At 47.8% G+C, this 20,528-nt stretch overlaps 1 protein-coding gene across 1 annotated transcript in view; it reads right to left on the bottom strand.

Annotated features, from left to right (window-relative positions):
• The window catches only part of PIK3AP1 (phosphoinositide-3-kinase adaptor protein 1), a 112,648-nt gene that overhangs the window by 24,433 nt on the left and 67,687 nt on the right, over nucleotides 1-20,528 (bottom strand). Inside the window, exons 9-11 of the mRNA XM_084771708.1 lie at nucleotides 10,098-10,193; nucleotides 4,423-4,617; nucleotides 679-744 (exon numbers count right to left, since the gene is read on the bottom strand). Of these exons, the coding sequence (XP_084627834.1) occupies nucleotides 679-744; nucleotides 4,423-4,617; nucleotides 10,098-10,193 (357 nt within the window). The remainder of the gene's footprint in view (nucleotides 1-678; nucleotides 745-4,422; nucleotides 4,618-10,097; nucleotides 10,194-20,528) is intronic.

The raw sequence follows: 20,528 nt of genomic DNA, 5'->3' as shown, positions 1-20,528 counted from the left end.
CACTGGGGGCCAGGCCATCGCCAGGCTGCAGCTCCAGTTCTTTGTGGAATGACAGATGACAGGGACACTGGGACTTGTGGAGAGCACCCTGATACCATACATGTTAGTTTGTGTGGCGGGTTCCAGATTTCCCACGTGACCAGCCTTTCAGGAATCCCCTGGCATGCTTAGACACTCCTGGGGCTGCTTTCCTAAGCTGTCTTGAGTGGGGTACTACCGAATGCCCATGCTTAGCATCAGGAAACTAATCAAGGGGTGCCGGAAGTACTTAGTTCCATTCAAACACTCCTTAAGAGGTCTTCGGGGAAAACCGGGTATCCCGGTTGTTATCCAAAGGCAAGAAAGTAACTTGAATCAAGTTGACACAAAGCATAGTGGACGCAGTAACGATAAGGTGGGCAGGTAGTTCAAGAGGGCTGTGCCATGCACAGGTGAAGACTTGGTTCTGTGCCCACTGCTGTGTCATTGTCCAATAGTGCCCTCTGTGGTGTCAGTTTGTACAATAATCTAGGGTACCCTGCCCTTAGTGAGGGGTTCTCAGACATCGTCTTGAACTGCCCCCTTACATCTCTCTATGTGAACGCCACATGCTACTGGCATGCTTGGCCATCCCTGTTACAGAAATCCTCCTGAAAGTTGAATTTGTATACAGGAAGTTGAGGACGAGTTGTGGCTTACCTTTTCTGATGCTCTCTGAAGAAACATAAAAATTCCCAAGCCGCTCTTGACTTTTTTCTGCAAAAACTGTGAAAGAAAGAATATTCTAAGTGAGGGCAAGATTTCTTTCTCATGGGCCCCGTCACATTTACAAAAATTTTAGAAATTTACAAAGAATTAATTTCATGCAAAAAAAAAGTCATGACCATTGTACACAAATTTCTGGAAGAAAACAACATGAGAGAACAGAAAGTATAAAAGACATGTGTATGCACACACACACACACATGTGTATACACACACACACACACACACACACACACACACACACACACACACACACGGGGCAGGATCTCCAGCTTAAAGACAAGGCAGCCAGAGGAAACCCACAGCATGTCTAAGATTATTAAAGAAAAGAAAAGAGTCAGCTGGGTGGCAGTGGCACACACCTTTAATCCCAGCACTTGGGAGGCAGTGGGATCTCAGTTTGAGGCCAGCCTGGTCTACATAGTGAGTTCCAGGACAGCCAGGGCTACATAGTGAGACACTGTCTCAGAGAGGGGGCCAGTTACAGGGGCTGGAGGAATTGGTCAAGTGCTTAAGTGAGCATGAGACCCCCAGCACTCACATAGATGAACACAACAGCAGATCTGTGAAGACCCTGCCATTAGAGGAAAGGCGGCACCTACCACCTAGTGGGTCAATCGCACTGTAAAGCAGAACTCCATCTGGTAGAATAGGTAAATGTTTCCCTCCAGAGGGACCAAGATGAAGCCACTCATGAGGAGCAGCCACACACGAGGAACAGAGGACATAGGAAAGGGAAAAGTTCCCTTGGTGGTAGGATGCTAAGGTTATCTCATAGCTCCCTGCAGAGGACTCCCTCAGTTCAAATCCCTGCTCTGCCACACATGTGCCATATGTGGACAAGAAGCTTGATTTTTCTCCATGTTTCTGTTTCTTATATGCAGAATGAAGACCATAAACAGTACCACCAAGTTGTCACGGGAGTTAAGGGCTAGTGCATAGGAAGTGCTTAAAACACAGTCTGGTACATGCAAGCGTGCAACATTAGCCTCTAATACCATTATTCATTTCTAAGCTTTGGGATAGATGCCAACTGGAGCAGCAATGCCATGCAAGCTTGCTCAGGTGATGTCTATTCAGTGCCTCACAGTTTAAAAGCATTTCCTCGTGTACTGTTTCATCTGACCCTCATAACAAAGTTGTAGCAGAGAACTGTCACTTATCATGACGTGTATTCATGTAGACACGTGTTGTCATGATAAGCATTTATAGATAAGGAAACTGAAGCCAAAATGGGTAAGGTGAATTATCCCATGTCCTGGGCTGGGCAGAAAGAAGTGAGTGATGAATCTATTCCAAGCCACTGCCCCTGTTGTCATGTTGCCCATCTCCGTTGCCTCTCTGCGATGAGTTGTCACCTTTTCTCCCCCTTTAGGAATGACCAGTGTATATTTGTGGGCTCAGAAGCTGGCCCTAATACAAGGATTTGATTGCTAGCACTCTGCCTGGCAAGTGTGACGGTTACACTTCCCTGTCATCCCAGCTGGATTTAGAATCACCATGGAAACACACCTCTAGGTGTGTCCATGAGGGCATTTCTAGAAAGGTTTAACAGTGAGGGAAGAGCCACCGACGATGAATGTGGGTGGCACCATCCCATGAGCTGGTACCCCAGACTGAGTCAAACGGAGAAACGGAGCTGGGCTGATGCATTGTATCTCTTGTTTCCTGGCAGCAGACAAAGTAGGACCAGCCACCTCATGCTCCTACCACTGCAGCTTGTGCTGTTCATGCTGCTAAGCCTCCCTCACCCTGATGGTCTGCATCCTTGAACTGTGGGCCACAGCAAACCTCTCTCTCTCTCTCTCTTTTTTTTTTTTGTTTTGTTTTGTTTTGTTTTGTTTTTGTTTTTTGAGACAGGGTTTCTCTGTGAAGCCTTGGCTATCCTGAACTTGCTTTGTAGACCAGGATGGCCTCGAACTCACATCCATCTGCCTGCCTCTGCCTCCCAAGTGCTGGGATTAAAGGCATGCACCATCACACCCGGCTAGCAAACCTCTTCTTATCTAAGCTGCATTGTCACCACAGTGGAAAGGTTAACTACTGCAGGAAGTGATGGAGGTGAGACAGGAAGTGGGCAAAACAGTAAATGGTGGGTTATCAAGCAAGTTACCACCATGGGGTGCATGCACAATGTGCACTTCAGGGTTCTCCCGCAAGAGAAACAAGCAAGTTGGGATCCCCATCACTCATGGCGTGAACAGTGGCCATCTATGATAATTTCCCAGGCTTTCAGTCTGCCCAGAAAGAGGGCCATGAAGTGCCTTGTGCCAGAGAAAGTCCTTGGGTAAGACACTGCAGTGTGCTTTGGGGGTATGGTGAGAGCTAGCCAGTGGGCAATATTCGGTGGACTGGCCAAAGCAGATGACAAAGCTTGGGGACACAGAACTTCCCACAGGTGTGGTGCAGCCCAACTGAGGGTTGTTGGACTGAGTAAAACCAAATCAAAACCAGTAAAACCAAATCAAAACCATAGAAGGCCAGTACTGGGGACATAGTGACATTAAAATTTTATTTGCTGCTTATGTGAAATCTAGACTTCACTGGCCATCTTGTATTTTATCTGGCAGCCCCAACCCAGTTACCTAAGGCTCTGGCTGGGTACTACCTGCCCTATTTAAGACACCTCCTTGTCATCACACTTTCTACAATACATGCTTGGAAAGATGGGTGACAACAGGTGGAGGTGGCACACACCTTTAATCCCAGCACTCGGGAGGCAGAGACAGGCAGATTTCTGTGAGTTCAAGACCAGCCTGGTCTACAGAACGAGTTCTAGGACAGGCAGGGCTCCATGGAGAAACCCTGCCTCAAGGTAAAAAAAGAAAAAAAAAGAAAGGATGACATGCCAGGAGCGAGCACAGAGCTGGAAATTTTGCTCATACTGAACTTACAACCATATTTATATAATCAAGTCCTGAAGTGCAATAACAACACCTTCAATACCTAGCTGGTGTCCAGGAACAATAATGAAAAAGTTTAACTAAATTCTTACCAACTTTTATTAACATGGGTAAGCAGACAGCCTGGGACAGTGGCTAAAATATCCACCATGGAGTCAGGGTCCCTGGGGCCAAGCCCTGGCACTGCTGCGTGGTGACTGACCTTTTGAGCCTCTGTTTCCCATCCAAAAACTGGGGATCATGGCTCGTACCTGAGAGGTCACTGTAAAGATTAACTGCAAAGAATGTTCCTGGTAGATTTATACAAGCACTAGCCATTAAAATGATTAACAGTGATGGCAGGACAAGTTATGAAATAAAAATGTACTAGGAGCCGAGCGCGGTGATCATCCTCATCACCAAGTGCTTTGACATCTCCTGGTCCTCCCCACACATGGCCTATAATCCCAGCACTCAGCTGCCACAGGTAAGTGGATCTCTGTGAGTTCAAGACAGCAAGTCCAGGACAGTCAGGGCTACACAGAGAAACCCTGTCTCCAAAAATCCAACAAAACAAATAAAATAAAAATATACTAGGTTCTCATTTACGTCTGTCCTTACAATTGTGCATAAATCCTTCCAAGAAGACAGCACTGAGTCTGGCCATTGTTCCTGGTCTAGCACCAGAGCCTGTCCTGACCTATGACCTGTGACCTGTGACCCTGGCTGGAGATCAATCAGAAAGCCAGGGAACCAGGCAGTGCCTGATGAGGGCACCACCCCTGGCCACACTTGCCTTTAGAAATGTATGGCTCATTGTCAGGCACCAAGTGAGGACCAGGAACACCGGCCTCTGGCCTGGGCACAGGGACAGGGGGCCTGTTGGCCAGGTCCACAGGAAAGGTCTCATCTTCATCCACAGTGTGATAAAGATCTTCTCCTTGGGGATGGTGCTGTTCTTTCTCCAAACTGGCTGACTTCACGCTGTTACCTAAAACACAGAGAATGATGACTGAGTACAGTGGTCCAGGTGTTGCACGCCGGCAGGTCACAAAGACCAAGTGAATGTTCTCTGTTCCCAAAGTAACAACCTGTGGCCAATGGCTTCCCTTGAGACATCTCTAGCACCATTTGCCCAGAATCCATTAAAGCAACCACGAGAACACCAAGGCCTCCTTCATCTGTCGCCAACTCAGCCCAGGACAGCAGCCACAGGCTCAGTTGAGGGGAGGGGGGGGGGGGGAGAGAGAGAAAGAGAGAGAGAGAGAGAGAGAGAGAGAGAGAGAGAGATAACCCTCTCACTACAAAGCCTGAAGGCTCCCAGAACCACTTCCTGGTGTCTAGGCAGCAGTGATGTCCTGAACCCTCACCATCAACTGCTTTGGCATCTCCTGGTCCTTGACACACCAACTATAGAGTATGGCTCCTCCTTGCTGAGCAAAGTTCTCGGTCCATTTTCCAGCATGATTATTGCACCTTGTTTCCAATGAAGCTATTGAGTTGCTACTACAGGTAACCTTCAGTTCATCTATGAAAAAGCTGAAGCTTTGAGGATTTTTTTTTTTTGAGACAGAGTCTCTCTGTGTTAGTCTTAGCTGTCCTGGACTCACCACCTGCCTCTGCCTCCCAAGTGCTGGGATTAAAGGCGTGCACCATCACGCCTGGCAGCTTTGAGGATTTATATAACTTGTCCAAAGACTTGGAGAGCCAGGCTGGTACCCAGAAAAAGCTAACTCTAGAGCTACCTCCTCTCTGCTATCTGTACCCCCACACTCCTCCCCCCACTAAGCAAAACCACTGAGAACAGAAACTTGCCCCCCCTTCCCACCCACCAGCACCCCACAACCCACCCCCATGTTCTCTGCAGTGATCTGCTTCTTTGATAGATGCCATTCAATGAACAACTCCTCTTCAGATGTTCATTTGAGATATAGGAAAAGGGACTGACTGAGTCTCCTTCCTGTGGAGGTCACAACTCAGTGACTTATTGGAAATTTGTGTTTTCATTACATCTTTTCTGAGCGGCAGAGGGGTTGCATTTGGCTTCCTGTATCCAGTGGGTTGGCCAGGTTGATTCCCAACTCATTAGAAAACAGGAGTTCCTGGGCTCTGCCCTCAAGGTAAGTTTCCAAGTTTCAATGTACCTGCTTATCTTAACATTTTACACAAGGGGAAGAGGGAACTCTGGAAAGAACTGTCCAACCATAACAAAGTGAAGCATCCTGGGAAAGCAGCCAACTACCCGACAGGACAAGAGTGGCTCCCAGAGTGAACACTTGTGTTTCACTGTCTCTAAACACGCTGGCTTTGCCTCAGTTCTTCTTCCCCCCTTTGGGAGGGCAGCCAAAGGAGCCTTCTAAGCAGAGGCTTAAAACCTTCCTCATACCATCTCGTGCCAGGCTAAGACAGTGTCTCTAAGCCTCAGGCTGTGACACTGGGACCTACCCAGGAAAGCCCTGTTGACCATCCAGTCTTAACTGAACTGCTATTTATGCTTGCCGTGGTCCATTCCTTTGCTCCAGGGCCCTGTTATGATGGGGACATATGATTGCATTAGTGGGTTGGGCTCCCTACCTCTCTCCCTCCCCGGTCTGTCAGCTGCAGAGGAAAGGCCCTGACCCTGGCACTCCACGTTGTCCTAGAGGCAAACACAGGGCCTCTACATGCTCAGTCACATCCTTGAATGGAGGGATGGATAAACTCTGGATAAAATATGGACCGAGCAGACATCCACGTGACAGATTTGAGCCTTCCTATGGTTCAGCCTGCTTCCCCTCCCAGTAGTTTCCTGGCCTGGGCTGGGCAGACTTTGGGGAACCTCAGAGAAAGCTAGGAGCTGCTACATCATCAGAGCAAGAGATAGTCTCTCCTTCTGCAGAGGGAGAAGACTCCATGGCTTCAGAGGCCGAGAGAGGAGCAGGCTTGTAGAGAAGAGGGATAAACAGGATCGGCTTCCTCAGCCACATCTGTCTCCCGGCAGAGCATCTGAAGGAAGGCTTTTTTGGAAAGCTGGGCTCCTGGTGCCCAAATAGGAATAATTATCAGGAAAATATGTCCAGTCCAATCCAAGCTATCAGGCTCCTTGCTGCTGGACCTCCCTCCCCTGTCAGAATGAATTCTGACCTGTTTCTCATCCTCTTCCACCATGATCCGATTATGCCATTTAAAGCCAGTAACTAATGATTTAAACAAATAGTTGATATCTGCCAGATACCACCGCTCTGTGCCAGGCTTCACATTTCACTGGGAGCAAAAAAGTTAATGCTGCCTAGAACACTTATAACATTACTGCTGACTGGCTGAGGGCCATCGCAACTGTGCCCAGGCCACTTGTCTTAGCCTCATAATCACACCTCCCTTCTCTCACTCACAGGCACCAGATCTGTAGTACCCCCTCCCCTTTGCCCCGAAAAATTCTTCCGAGCTGCAGAATGCCAAGGGATGCTTCTGGAATCCCGTGAGGTAGAAATAAGGATAGAGGGACTGAGGATGGTTGCAGCTTTCTCTGTGACGTAGATGAAGCCTCTGTGAGATATGAAAAGCATTCTAGGCCCATTCATAACTTCTGGTAGAAACAATGTGAGCCCAGACCATTGAGCAACACGACACTATCAAAATCACAAGACATACTTCCTGAAACCTAGAGATTCTGTTCTGGTGCTTTAGAGTATACATGCTCTCAGATGTGTGAAAAAACGTTACATACAACAAAGGGTATTGCCTGCACTGAGGCTTGTGAAAAACTCTGGAGACTATAGGGAGAGAGAAAGAGAAAGACAGACAGACAGACAGACAGACAGACAGACAGACACACACACACACACACACACACACACACACGGGGTGGCGGGGGGAAGAGAATTTTCTCATTGTTTTAATTTTTTGGGCCACACGTGGGCTCTCATTTTTGCAGGTGGGAGGCTGAGGCATGAAAGCTGCTATAAACTTAAGGCTAGCCTGGATTACATAGTGAATACCAGCGCAGACATGTCTACATGGCCTTGTCTCATTCATGCATAGGTGTATGTATGTGTGTGTGTGTGTGTGTGTGTGTGTGTGTGTGTGTGTGTGTGCATGTGTGTATGTGCATGCTTTTTGCAGCACTTGGATTCTTATAATTTTTATGTATTACTTTTATAGTAGTAAACAATTATGGCACAGCAACAGGTGGGCATAGCAAGGGATGAAGGGAGTGTTTCATTGTTAAAGATAAAAAAAAAAAACCAGCAGGAAGTGTTTATTAACAGCGGCCTGCTGGCCCAGCAGTTGCAGAGTCACCTAGGGCTTGAAAGGAAACTCCTGGGTCTGGTCTTCCCCAGACCTTTGGCATCTCACACTGGTGAGCCTGTGCCTTGGAAAGCACTCCAGGTGGGTATGAGGCACACTGAAATCTGAGAACCACTGCCAAACGGGCAAAGGTTGGCAAGCTCAGCACCCCACCCCCACCCCCAGCGTGCACCGAAGACCTGAGCATGGCAGGCATCAAGGGACAATCCTCTCGTTCCATCATCCCGGAGCCTTGAGGAAGTTACAGTGAGCAGCCTAACATTAGGGTTTTATCCTACTCTGGCAAGGACCAGTTGGCCATGTAGATGCTCTTGCACCCCTTAATAACACACCACATCCCTGCATTCCCAGAACACGCAGCACATTTTTATTTGCACTGAACGTTTTTGCTGGGTTTTTTGTTTTTGTTTTTGTTTTTGTTTTTTGTCTTTAACTAAAGGAGAAGTCACTCCGCGTGTGTGTCCACCCCCTTTACAGGCAGGTCCGAGTCTTACCCATCCCTCCACATCAGGGATTCGCCCGGACTTGGGGCTTAAAGAAGGACTGCTGGAGAATGACCATTTCAACTTAGCATCAGACGAGGTCAGGATGGCAGGAGGCTGTCATCTGGTTCCTGTGCCACAAACTGTCCCTTTCATAAGGTGACAGTGCAACAGTGGTCAAAGGAGACACTCTGAGCCAGGCTTGAATCTGGGCTCCTGTAGTCTGCTTACAGCCTCTAGGACCTAGGATCTTGGTACCCTCCCTGTACCTCTGCCTCTGATACCTCTGCTGCTGAACAAAAACACCAGCGCCGAACTCAACAGGTTGCAAGAAGCATGAAATGGGTGGCATGCATGAAGCCCTTAAGCCAGGCCTGGACCATCACTGAAGACAGCAGGGCGAGCCTGAGGCAGACAACAAGAGTTGGCCAGCAAAGCCCATCCTCGCGCTCATGCTTGTCCCTCTTGGTGCCAGTGCTAGCTAAGGAACTTGCCGAATAGCTGGTCCTGGGCTGCCCAGATGGCTCCCCTCAGCTAAAGAGAGCTTTACATGTTTTAAGGATCCAGATGGTGAACGTGCCGGGCTCTGCAGGGCCACAGTCTAGCAACCACTCAAACTGCACTAGGAACGTGCAAGCAGCCGTAAACAAGAGCAAATGAGTGGGCATAGTGAATTCTGATAAAACTTTATTGGCAGGTCAGGCTGTGATTTGGCTACACGGACAGCTCTAGAGCATTCTTTCCCTTCAGCTGCCCACACCATTTGACTCCAAGTCTCATGCCCTCGGCACTCCGCTCCTACAGCTACCTGACTGACAGACCCTCCGTCATCATAAACAACTGGGTAGAGTGAAGCAATTACTCACACGGTGTTAACAACGGCTTCTACCTTTGAAAGCGCCAATAATAACAATAGCAGCAATGATTAGAAACCCTTATCAAGCGCTTCTTGTGTGCCTGCTCCTGGATGAAGCTGATTCTCAGTTCAGCTTGCTTGATTCCCACGGCAACCTGCCTCCTTAGTGCATCAGGGCAGAACCCAGCTGAGGAGGCTGAGGAACACTGTGCCTGAGGCCTTCTGGGTAACTGCTGAGGGAAGGCAGCACAGACTGGGGTGGGGGATGGGGTGGCACACACTCTGAACCACTGCAGTGCTGCCTCTCTCCTTGGCAACGAGGGTGCATATCCCCGTCCTTGACCAGAAAGCCAAGGCTCCTGTGGGATCACATCCCCTTTTTCTTTGGTTCTAAGCCCCAATGTCTAGAACCATACCTTCTGCACACAGTAGGTGCCTACTTAATTTTTGTTGAATAAAACCAGGCATGACATTTAATTTATGTCTGCTTGGAGCAAATGGCTTAGTGTAGTGAACGGCTCCAGCTGTGGGAACCTCTGGCCTGTCTCTAACTGGCCGAGGGGAAGATCAGGGCAGATGCAGAGGGAGGCAGAGAGCCACTGGTCGGCACATGGCCCCTCCTTTCCTTCCTACCATCCATCCATCCACCCAACCATCCATCCATGCATCCATCCATCCATCCTTTCATCCAATCTAGTAAATGTTGAGCAATAACCACAACACCCAAGCCTGGCTCACAGGCCTCCATAGGCACAGATCTGCTCATTTGAAGTAAATAATAGGTTTAATTTCACCCTGTCTCTTGAGGACCAGAGTTTCTGCTGTCCTACTTGTGGTACAACTTACCTTCTAGAAACTTGCGGATCATTGAGTCCTTAGTGGGCCGAGAGAAACTTTCCCCAGAGACAGGGTGGCCTGCACTGGCCTGAAGCATCTCAACATCTGGAAGGGACATGGGATAGAGTCAATGTGCTGTTTGTTCTTCATGTAGGCAAGGCGGGTCACAGATAGATTTGGAAGGTTTGGTAGTGTTAAGAGATTCATTCATTTACCCTTCCTCCCTTCCTGCTTCTCCTTCCTTCCCTCTCCCCCTCCTTTCTTTCCTACCACCCATCCATCTACCCACCCATTCATCCACCCTTCCATCCATGCATCCATCCATCCACCCATCCATCCACCCACCCACCCATCCATCCACCCATCCATCCATCCATCTATCCATCCACCCACCCATCTATCCACCCACCCACCCACCCACCCATCCATCCACCCATCCATCCACCCATCCATCCATCTATCCATCCACCCACCCATCTATCCACCCATCCACCCATCCATCTATCTATCCATCCACCCACCCATCTATTCACCCACCCACCCATCCATCCACCCATCCATCCATGCATCCATCCATCCTTTCATCCAATCTAGTAAGTGTTGAGCAATAACCACAACACCCAAGCCTGGCTCACAGGCCTCCATAGGCACAGATCTGCTCATTTGAAGTAAATAATAGGTTTAATTTCAAAATACACACACTGTAGTATTGCTTATTACAGCAAAAAAGGATACAGAAACAATAGAGAACAAACAAATTATGAATTGCTCAAACAACAAAAGATTATGTAGAAGTTTAAAATAAAAGACTGCCTCAGAGCCGTGTCTACAAGCAAACTTATAGTTCAAATGCATAGTAAGTGATGAAGTTAGGTATAGGTGACTACAGTGTAATAAAAGCTACCTAGACTTTGAAGGCCTATAGCACAGTGCTGCACGCTGCGTATGAATTAATAAATGTGAAGCTGGTATAAAAATGCTAAGAGTGCTGTTACATTCCTGATAACGGTCACCTTTGCGGAAGGAGTGAGGGTGTCTGAGCTCCAGGCAGCTGAAGAAGACTACACGCAGGATCACAAGATCTAGTCCTTAAATCCTCAATATATATTATTGACAATTCTAATATACCAAGAGAATCAGAGACTTTACTCCCTGCAGAGGGTGGCAGAGCTCTGTGAGTTCAAGGTCAGCCTGGTCTATGTAATGAGCTCCAGGACAGCCAGAGCTATAGAGAGAGATCCTAGCTTATAAAAACAAATGAAAAAGAATCTTAATATTCCAAACTACATTTTCGATAATTAATATGCTACCTTTAAGAGGAAAAGTAAATTTTATTTTAATATTTGTGTGTGTGTGTTTTTTTTTACACGTGCACACACAGAATTTGCTGAAAGGAGATACAAGTAATGAAGACTTTTCCTAGGACCTGGGGCTATGGGGACAAGCAATGGAGAAGTCATTTCACTGGTGCCTTTGTTATATTTTAAGGATTTATTCTGCCTACTTAAAAAATAAATGAACTTTATGGCACCACTTATGTTAGCAAATCATCTCCCAAATAATAATAACTTCATAGCCACAGTCCAACCATAGAAAGCAAATTGAGCATTTACAAAGTAATCAAGGGGTCTGGGACTGAGAGAGCCTGAGAATTGTCCCAAACAGGAAGGGACGGAGGAGCAAACTGTGGGTCACAACAACCGATGGGGACCATGAGGCAGGAGAGGAATCGTCAGTGGTGGGAACTGGTGAAACCGGAACAGGCCTCTTAGTTCAGACAGAAAGACACAAGTGTCATTGCCTCTCTGGAATCTTTGGACTTTGGGTGACAAAGATGCTAGTGTTAGGCGATGTGAGGAAAGAAATGCGTGAACTTTGGTATTCTGCAATTTTTCTCTAAATATAAAATCAGTGCAAGGTCATTCCCTCCACCCCCACCCCCTGCCTCGCCCAGTGCCAGGCAGCAAGCCCAGAGCCTTGGACATCATAGCTGAGTGCTCACCACTGAGCTGAGTGCTCACCACTAAGCTGGGTGCTCACCACTAAGCTGGGTGCTCACCACTAAGCTGGGTGCTCACCACTGAGCTGGGTGCTCACCACTAAACTTTAACACCAGCTCCAAAATAAAATTCTTTCTGAGGAGAGGAACACCCAAGCAGAGGGGTGACTTCAGCGGCAAAAGCAAGCAAGCATGACGCATCGGGAGGACCCTCTTTCTGCTGAGCCCCTCTCTGTCCCGCTACACCATCAAGATAAGTGTGTTCCATCTGGTGACCTGCAGCACAGCCTCTCATGTGGGCAGAATGATGGAGGTGGGACTAATGAGCAACCCGAGAAAATCCAATCTGCTTTACTTTCTACACGCTTTCCTGATCCTTGAGTCTGACTTTGGAAGCAGAAAACTAGGCTTTGCCAAATGTCAGCCTCCTTGGGCCTCCCTGACAGAGTGGAGCAGGACAGCTGGAAGCTCAGGTATAAGATCACAATTGTGCCTGTCTTGTTTCTCCCACTGCCTCTTCCTCCCCCTCCCTCTCCTCCTCTCCCTCCCCCCTTTCTCCCTCTCCCCTTCTTTCTCTCTCTTCTCTCTCCTCTCTCTTGTCTCCTTTCTCTTCTCTTCTTCTTCTTCTTCTTCTTCTTCTTCTTTTCTCTCTCTCTCTCTCTCTCTCTCTCTCTCTCCTCTCTCTCCTCTCCGTCTCTCTCTCCTCTCTCTCTCCTCTCTCTCCTCTCTCTCTCTCTCTCTCTCTCTCTCTCTCTCTCTCCTCGCTCTCTCTCTTCCCCTCACCTCTCTCTCATATGACATCATACCAGAAGCCAGGCACCAACTAGTCTTTTATGGTCTAGCCAGTGGTTCTCAACCTTTGGGTCTTCACTCCTTTGGGGATGTCACATAGTAGATATCCTGTCTGCTGGATATTTACATTACTATTTGTAACAGTAGCAAAATTACAGTTATGAAGTAGCAACAAAATAACTTTACGGTTGGGGGTCACCACAACATGTGGAACTGTATTAAAGGAGGGTTGAGAACCCCTGCTCTGGTCAAACATTCACACCCACAAGACGGCTTTGCTTGGCACAGGTCAGCATCACAGTGGCAAGGAAGCGTGTCTCAGCTCGGCAACCACAGTACTAGGAGACGGAGAGCAGGCAGGGGAAAGGACCGGTACCCACAAAAGCACACTTCTCATCTCAAGAGCTGCAGCTCCAGGGGCTCCACAAGAGCCACAGGAGAGAAACTGCCATCGCCCCCACAGCGACTCAGAACACAGGTCCTTTGCTAGTATTTACAGTTGTGTACAGCTCCTCCCAGATCCAGATCTGTGACCAATCAGGGGGTCATTCTAATCCTAGGTGATGTTGCCTAGAAACACAGTTGACATTTGGTTCTTATCGGGTTACCAGGGTAACAAAGCTAGGAAGTCAAACAAAGGTCAAATTCTCATGCAGAAAAGGAAATGGAAAGTGTTTTTATTAACTTTGGCCATCATTATCCTGGGTCCACTCATTTCAAGCCGCTCAGCTTCTCTTTCCCTGTCTGTGTAAAATGGTGGTGGCAGCAGCACAGCTCTTGTAGGCTCGTGGTGAGCGTTGCCTGAGAAGCCTGCCAAAAGCATGGCACAGTGCCTGGCACGTATGAAGGGCTACATGAGAGCTTTCTGACTATTATTCTTGTTATTAAATCCTATACCCAGGCTGAGGCCCTAAGCAAAGAGCAATTCAAATTAGAAGACTCTATTTACACGTTAAGAATTTCTCCTGGTTTGGGATGTAGCTGATTGGCAGACAGCTTGCCTAGCATGCATAGAACTGTGGGTTTGATTCCCGGTACCACAAAAATTATTTTTTCATGGCATTAAAGATTGAACTTAGGAAAAAATATCACACAATAGTTTATATATCTTTATGGGGTACACAGTGATAATTTGGGTTTTTTTTAAGACTTATTTTTATGATCTTGGTTGTGAACCTTAGCCTTTAACAGATGAGCCATCTCTCCAGACTATTTTTTATTTGTTAATGTTTATTTTTTAAAATTTATTGTTATTAGTGTGTGTTTGTGTGTGTGACATGTGTGCATGGGTGCCACAGCGACCAGAATTGGGCATCAGGTCTCCTGGAGCTGGAGTTACAGGTAGCTATAGCTGTGAGCTGCTTGACATGGGTGCTGAGAACAGGACCCAGGACGTCTGGAATAGCAGAAGAGCAGCAAGCACTCATGGTGGCTGCCATTTTAGGTTTTATGTAGCTGTGGCTAGCCTCGAACCTACTACACAGCAGAGGATAACTTGAACTTCTTGTCCTCTGGTCTCCCACGTGCTGGAATTATAGCACTCTCAGTTCACACAATGATAACTTGACATCCATTCACGGTGTCCATTAAAGTGCGTATCAGGTTAATTAACAACTCCATCTCGCCAAACAGTTATTATTTCTTTGTCTTGAGAATCTCGGAACTTCTTTTAGTTCTTTGTAAAAGATACAATAAATTTTATAAACTGTAGGCACCTTACTGACCAGAACAGCAAAATTTGTGCCCCTATAAACTGTATTTCAGTGCCCGTTACCCTTGTATTGCTTGTTTGTTTCATCTAGTATAAAGTCCTTCATCCCGACCATGAGGACACAAATGACAGGATCCCATTTTATGGGTAGCTAGCTGACTCTCCTCTATGTACATATACCACGCTTTCTTTATCCACTCGTGCACTGATGGGTCCCTGGGTAATTCTGGACCATGCTGACTGTCAACAGGGATGCAATAAACATGCGAATGCACATATCACCCACACAGCCAGATTTTGTTTCCCCTGGCGAGCTTTACTCAGGAGTGGGGCTGCTGGGTCATGCCTAGCTTTTGAGAAATCTCCACACTAGTTTCCATAATGGCTGTCCCAACAGCATCTACGACTTCCCCTTTCTTTGAATCCTTGCTAATATTTTTTGCTGGTCTTTTTTTTTTTTTTATTAACTCCAGCCACTCTAACTGGACTGCAATGGTACCTCACTGTGGTTTCTATGCACATTTCCCTGGTGAGTCATGTTGAGCATTTTCATATATTTGCTAGCAGTTTGCATATTTTTAAAAAGAAAAGTCTACATTGCTAATTTCTGATCAGTTTCGGGGTTGTTGGGGTTTGTTTGTTTTTTTTTTTTCCTGCTGAGTTATCTGAATCCTTCATATGTTTTAGATACAGGCTCTCTGCATGTAGCCCCTGGCTGTTCTGGAGCTCACTATATAGACCAGGTTGTCCCTGAACTCACAGAGATCCACCCGCCTCTGCCTCCCAAATGCTGGGGTTAGAGGTGTGCAACACCACACCTAAATGCTTTTTTTCCAAATATTTAATTTTACTTATGTGTGTGTGTGTGTGTGTGTGTGTCTTGGGAAGTTCACGTGTATGCAGGTGCCAGAAGAGGCCACTGGATTTTGCCAAGAGCTGGAATCACAGGTTGTGAGCCACCTGGGCTATTGAGAACCAAACTCAGGTCATCTGAAGGACCACATGTGATTTCACCCCCCTGAGCATCTCCCTAGGCCCCGACACTAATCCTTTAGCAGATGACAATTCACTCCCATCTTGTGGATTTCTCTTCAATCATATTTTTCTTTGCTATATAGAAACTCCTCAACTAGATATAAGCCCACCTGTCTATTGTTGCCTCTTTTACTGAGAGGCTGGGATTGAACCCAGAACCTCACGCATGCTAGGTGAGCACTCTACCACAGCCTATTTCCCACTCCCATTTTTGTCTTTCTTTTAAAAGAGTAAGTTTGTCTTAATGCAGGCCTCCTACCTCCAAGATGAGTTTGAGAACGTATTTATCACAATATTTGAATTCTCAACCATGATCCCAAACATCATGCCTTAACTATACTTACCTATAAGAATACTGTGTGTATAGTTAAGGGTTGAGTGAGGCCTAAATACAACAAATGCAAATCCTTACAATAGCTCATGCGTGGAAATCTGACTTGGTTTGCCTGGCATTTTCTTTATTTAAGGTCCCAGAACACCCAAATGCCTTGCGGCTTTCCTTTTATGAGTGTGATGGGTAGTGACCACTAGGTGGCGCTCTAGAGCCCATGCTGGATCCATCCTGTGTAACCATAGCATCATCGGTTGGGACAGAGCCTGAAGTCAGAGGCTATGCGGAGAATTGACTAGACAACAAGTTGAAGCAAGGGTTTAGGGAAGGGATGAAGGAAGTATGCAGACCCAGGAGAAGGCAGGAAAGGGCAGGAGCCAGCCAGATAGTCTTCATTTAGGGGACAAAGCTACATCGGAGAAAGGCGGCAGCTGAAACCCAGCGAGCAACAGAGGCTTGGAAGACCAGCGACTGGGCACCAAGACAGCTTGGCATTGTGGAATGGCCTCTGGTATCTTGAAGCCTTATGTTCAAATCCTGCCTCTGACTCTTACTAGTTCTATGTCCTTGGATAGGTCACTTGAAGTAGGTTACAAACCACAGGCTACAAGCCACAGGGCCTACCCCATAGGATGGCTGTGTGCGGTGACTAAAACAGTGTTTACAAATGCATAGAAAGAGTACAAGATGCCAAATTCCTAGCTTTTATTCTCACTCTGAGGCATCTTAGTTCTGAGGCTACTGAGACCAACTACTACTAACACACCATAAACGCTTTGTCCTACAGCTGTGTGGTTCAGAAGTCAAAGTGAGTCCTGTTGGCCAAATTCAAGGTTTTATCTGGGCCACATTCCTTTATGGAAGACCAAAACAGGATATGTTTCCTTGCTCTCCCCAGGATCCAGGGGTTTTCTGCATGCCTTGGCCCAAGGCCCTATCTCTCTCTCTGTCTCTCTCTGTCTCTCTCTCTGTCTCTCTCTCTGTCTCTCTCTCTGTCTCTCTCTCTGTCTCTCTGTCTCTCTGTCTCTCTCTGTCTCTCCCTCCCTCCCTCTCTCTCTCTCTCTCTCTCTCTCTCTCTCTCTTCAAAGCTAGCAATGCCAGACAGAAAGCTTGGCCATCCATCTCTTCTGTCCTCTGGCTCCCTCTTTTACTCTTAAGGACATCTGTAGTTATACCAGACTCAGAGAGAGAAGCCAGGCTAGCCTCCTTATCTCAAGGACAGCTGACTGGCAAGCCCCGACTCCCCGCATCACATGTGAGTGAATCACAGCCACACAGCGGGAGCATCACTCGGCTTCCCAGGCTGCTGTGAATCTCTTCCCACGTGGGGCTGGGGAGGGAAGTAGGATTGCGGCTCACTGGAGGAAGTCCGTTGCGTTTCACAGACGGGGAAAGCTTGTGGGACGTGGACACTGGCCTTTGTGGTCCCCCTGGATGATGTGTGTACCCCTTAACCAAAGTTCCAGTAAAAGACTTTCTGTCCTCACATTCTAAACAAGGTGCTTCTCCTTAGACTTAATTGAACATATAAATCTTTGAACTGGGCCATGAACAACAGATGCGTACATAGGCCTCCGTGCCTTAGTCTGTAGTCATGGCAGCCATCACTAATCCCAGCATTCTCTCTGTCCTCAAATCCTACTCAGCACAGCACCCAGGCACTCAGTAGTGGCCAGCCGACACTGGCACACATCATTTTTAAAACATGATTTGCCAGACCAATATTAAGCAGTAAGCCTAGGCAGGGAATAGGTACTGCGTTTGCAATAGTAAAAGGTGCCTAGCTGTTCGGCAGTCACAATCAGTAAGACATCAGGTCTTGAAAACACCTTGTATCCAGAAGCCAGGTGGACGGCAAGTAGTACCGAAGTGACCCGAAACACTGGAAAGTCTGCGGGCCAAGGGACTCTGTTTGCTGCAGCCGAAGGGATTCTGGGAAGTGGTAAAACAATGCATTCTCGCATTGCTGGGTGTTCAAGGTCTGTGATTCAGATTCCAAGCCCTTAGCCTTCACCACTTGCCAGTTAAAAATAAACCGAAATGTGTCGAAACCCGCTGGTCTAAGGAAAAAGTGCAAAGTTCTCTCATTTCAGCGGAAGAAAAACAAGAAGACAAGAAAGCAGTGCTGGGCCACAGTCTCCTCCTGAAGGAGGGCTGCCGGCTCTCAACACGTGCTGTGGAGTCAGTCTCCCAGGGCCCATTTCTGGAATGCAAGAAGCTCGCGCTGACGGTGACAAAACACGCCAGCTGGCATTTAATTGGGAAACAAATTGACGGCAGTTCACAAATTCTCAAAGAAACCTGTGTCTCCTCTTGGGACAGAACGTTGGTCTAGATCACTTAGCTGCAGGGGACACTCACTCCATCCAGATTACATGCTAATTACATGCTAATGTAACATGAAGCAGAGAAGACACCAGCTACTAAAAGATTGTTCTAGAAATGCTTTCCAACCCTAAAGGCCAACAAGTAAGACCCCACTTCCACCCTCCAGGAAGTTATCTTTTGTGGCCACACAAGGAGTCTCAGCACGGGGAGCACACGGTAAGACCTGATGATGACGTGAGATCCAGCTGGTCCCATGTGTACCCGAGTAGGATGGGGTGGTGTGACTGATGACGTCAACTTAAAAAGCCCAACTTTCCACCTACGGATGGAGGAGCAGTGGGAAGGAGAGAACGAAGGAAAGACGGGCGAACAGACATGCAGAAGAAAAGGACAACGTGAAATGGCAGGGGTGCAGGGCTGATATCTGGTACTGGCAATGAGGAAAGCTGGGCAGAAATGCCAAGGAGAGAAGGAGGAGCAAGTCCGGTCTGTGGCTTTGTACACGGTGAGCAAAGCATCCTTGTCATGTGGGAGCAGATCTGCTTGTAATGGAGTCCCTGGAGTGCAGACTCTGGGGGGCGGGGCTCATGGCAGCGTATTTCCTGGATGTTTATCACATGGCACTGTGTCATTTATCCTCAGGAAAGAGTTGGTAAGAACTTGTTGAATGAGGGGGTAGGTAGGTGATAAACTTATGAAGAAACGAGAAATAAGCAGGTGCTGTGGTGGAGTTTGGGCTTTGTGAAGGAGTCTAGGCATCGCTCAAGCAGACCAAAACAAAAAACAAAAAAACCCGACGGGCTACGATAACAGAGACACACAGCTACCACCTGGTGGCAGCATATCTAAACTAAAGACTGAGTGAGTGAGAGAGAGAATTGTATGTGCTAAGGGTATGTGTGTGACAGTGTGTTAGTGGGGGTGGGGGTGTCGCTCAGGGAAGTGAGGGAGTGGAAGAGAGCCACAATCCCCAGGTCAGACCCCCAACACTTCCTCCTGGCTCCCCTTCACTGACACTGGGAGCTCCCCTGTGGCCTTCCCACCTAGTGGCTATCTGGGGCTCCCTTTGGCTGAGAAGCCCTCATTATACCCTTTCCTCAATCCAAGCAGTTAAGGGGCAGGTTTGTGTGCAGGTAACTGGCCTAAAGCCTTGTACTCCACAGTATCCATCCCAAGAACCACATTTTGGAGCATCCTGGGGTTGGGGGAATAGTGCCAATGAAGACCCCCAACAGGTGCTGTCGGTCAGCAGGGAATTCTCATTGGATTCCCAAAGGGTCCTGCTGGTGGTTTTGTGAATGAGTCCCTGTTCTAAAGTGGAAAAGACAGATTTGGTCCCACTGTACTGCCAACGTCCTGGGGGTAAGAATCAAGTTATTGCAATGGAAATGCTCCTAGGAACACCTGCTAGCTATGAAAGTGAGTGAGCAGACATGTGAGGGCAGGGGGTGTCAGCAGCTGGGGTGTCTTTGTTTTTTGGGGGGCGTTGTTTTGTAATTGGGACAAGGTCTGCTTGTAACCCAGGCTGATCTTGATCGTACCGCCTCCACCCGAGTGCTGGAATTAGAGGCATGACTAGCCTTGGGCTGTTTTGTTAGCTAGTTCCTGGCTCTGCAGATAGGGGAACCAGCCTTGGAACCAGAGAGGTTTGCTAAAGGTGACCGGATCTAAAATGTCTCATGTTACAGCCAAATTTTTGGCCTGGGTTAAAAAGATATGAAATTTGTGCTCTATAGAATGTCAGCTGTGGCATTTGGGGGACGTTAACCTCTCTGTGCCTGCTTCCTCGTTGTCTGACAGCAGGAAGCAATGGCATCAGTTCGGATGCCATAAGGATTCAGTGAGATAAAGGGCGTGGCGAAGCCTCTCTCTCCTCACATGGGGGGCGGGGAGGTCATTTGTGAGGCGCCTCCAGATGTGCCTCTCCTTCTCCCTAAAGGTGTCAGATCGGGACTTTACAGCACCTCAGGCTCCCAGTCAGCCTGTGCCTCCTACTCTAAGGCTTCCTCGTGGTGTTAGCTTTCCCATAAGTCCACACATGGGAAAATCAGGCTGGCTCCCTCCCCTGCCGGTCCTGAAGGAATGGCAGTACTCAGCCTAGCCATTCCAGAAGTGCCCCATCCATAACACTGAAGTGTTGGTGGGTATTTATCTTGTCTTTCTCGAATCCAGTAAGCAGACCCAGAGGGAAAGAGCGCTGAGTCGTGGGCAGCATTTCAGAGTGCTTCGCACTTCATAGTACAT

Source organism: Acomys minous (assembly GCF_964271855.1).
Source record: "Acomys minous genome assembly, chromosome: 2".
NCBI classification, from domain to species: Eukaryota; Metazoa; Chordata; class Mammalia; order Rodentia; family Muridae; genus Acomys; species Acomys minous.
The sequence above is the reverse complement of the archived record's forward strand: the minus strand, read 5'-3'. Positions and strand labels throughout refer to the sequence as shown.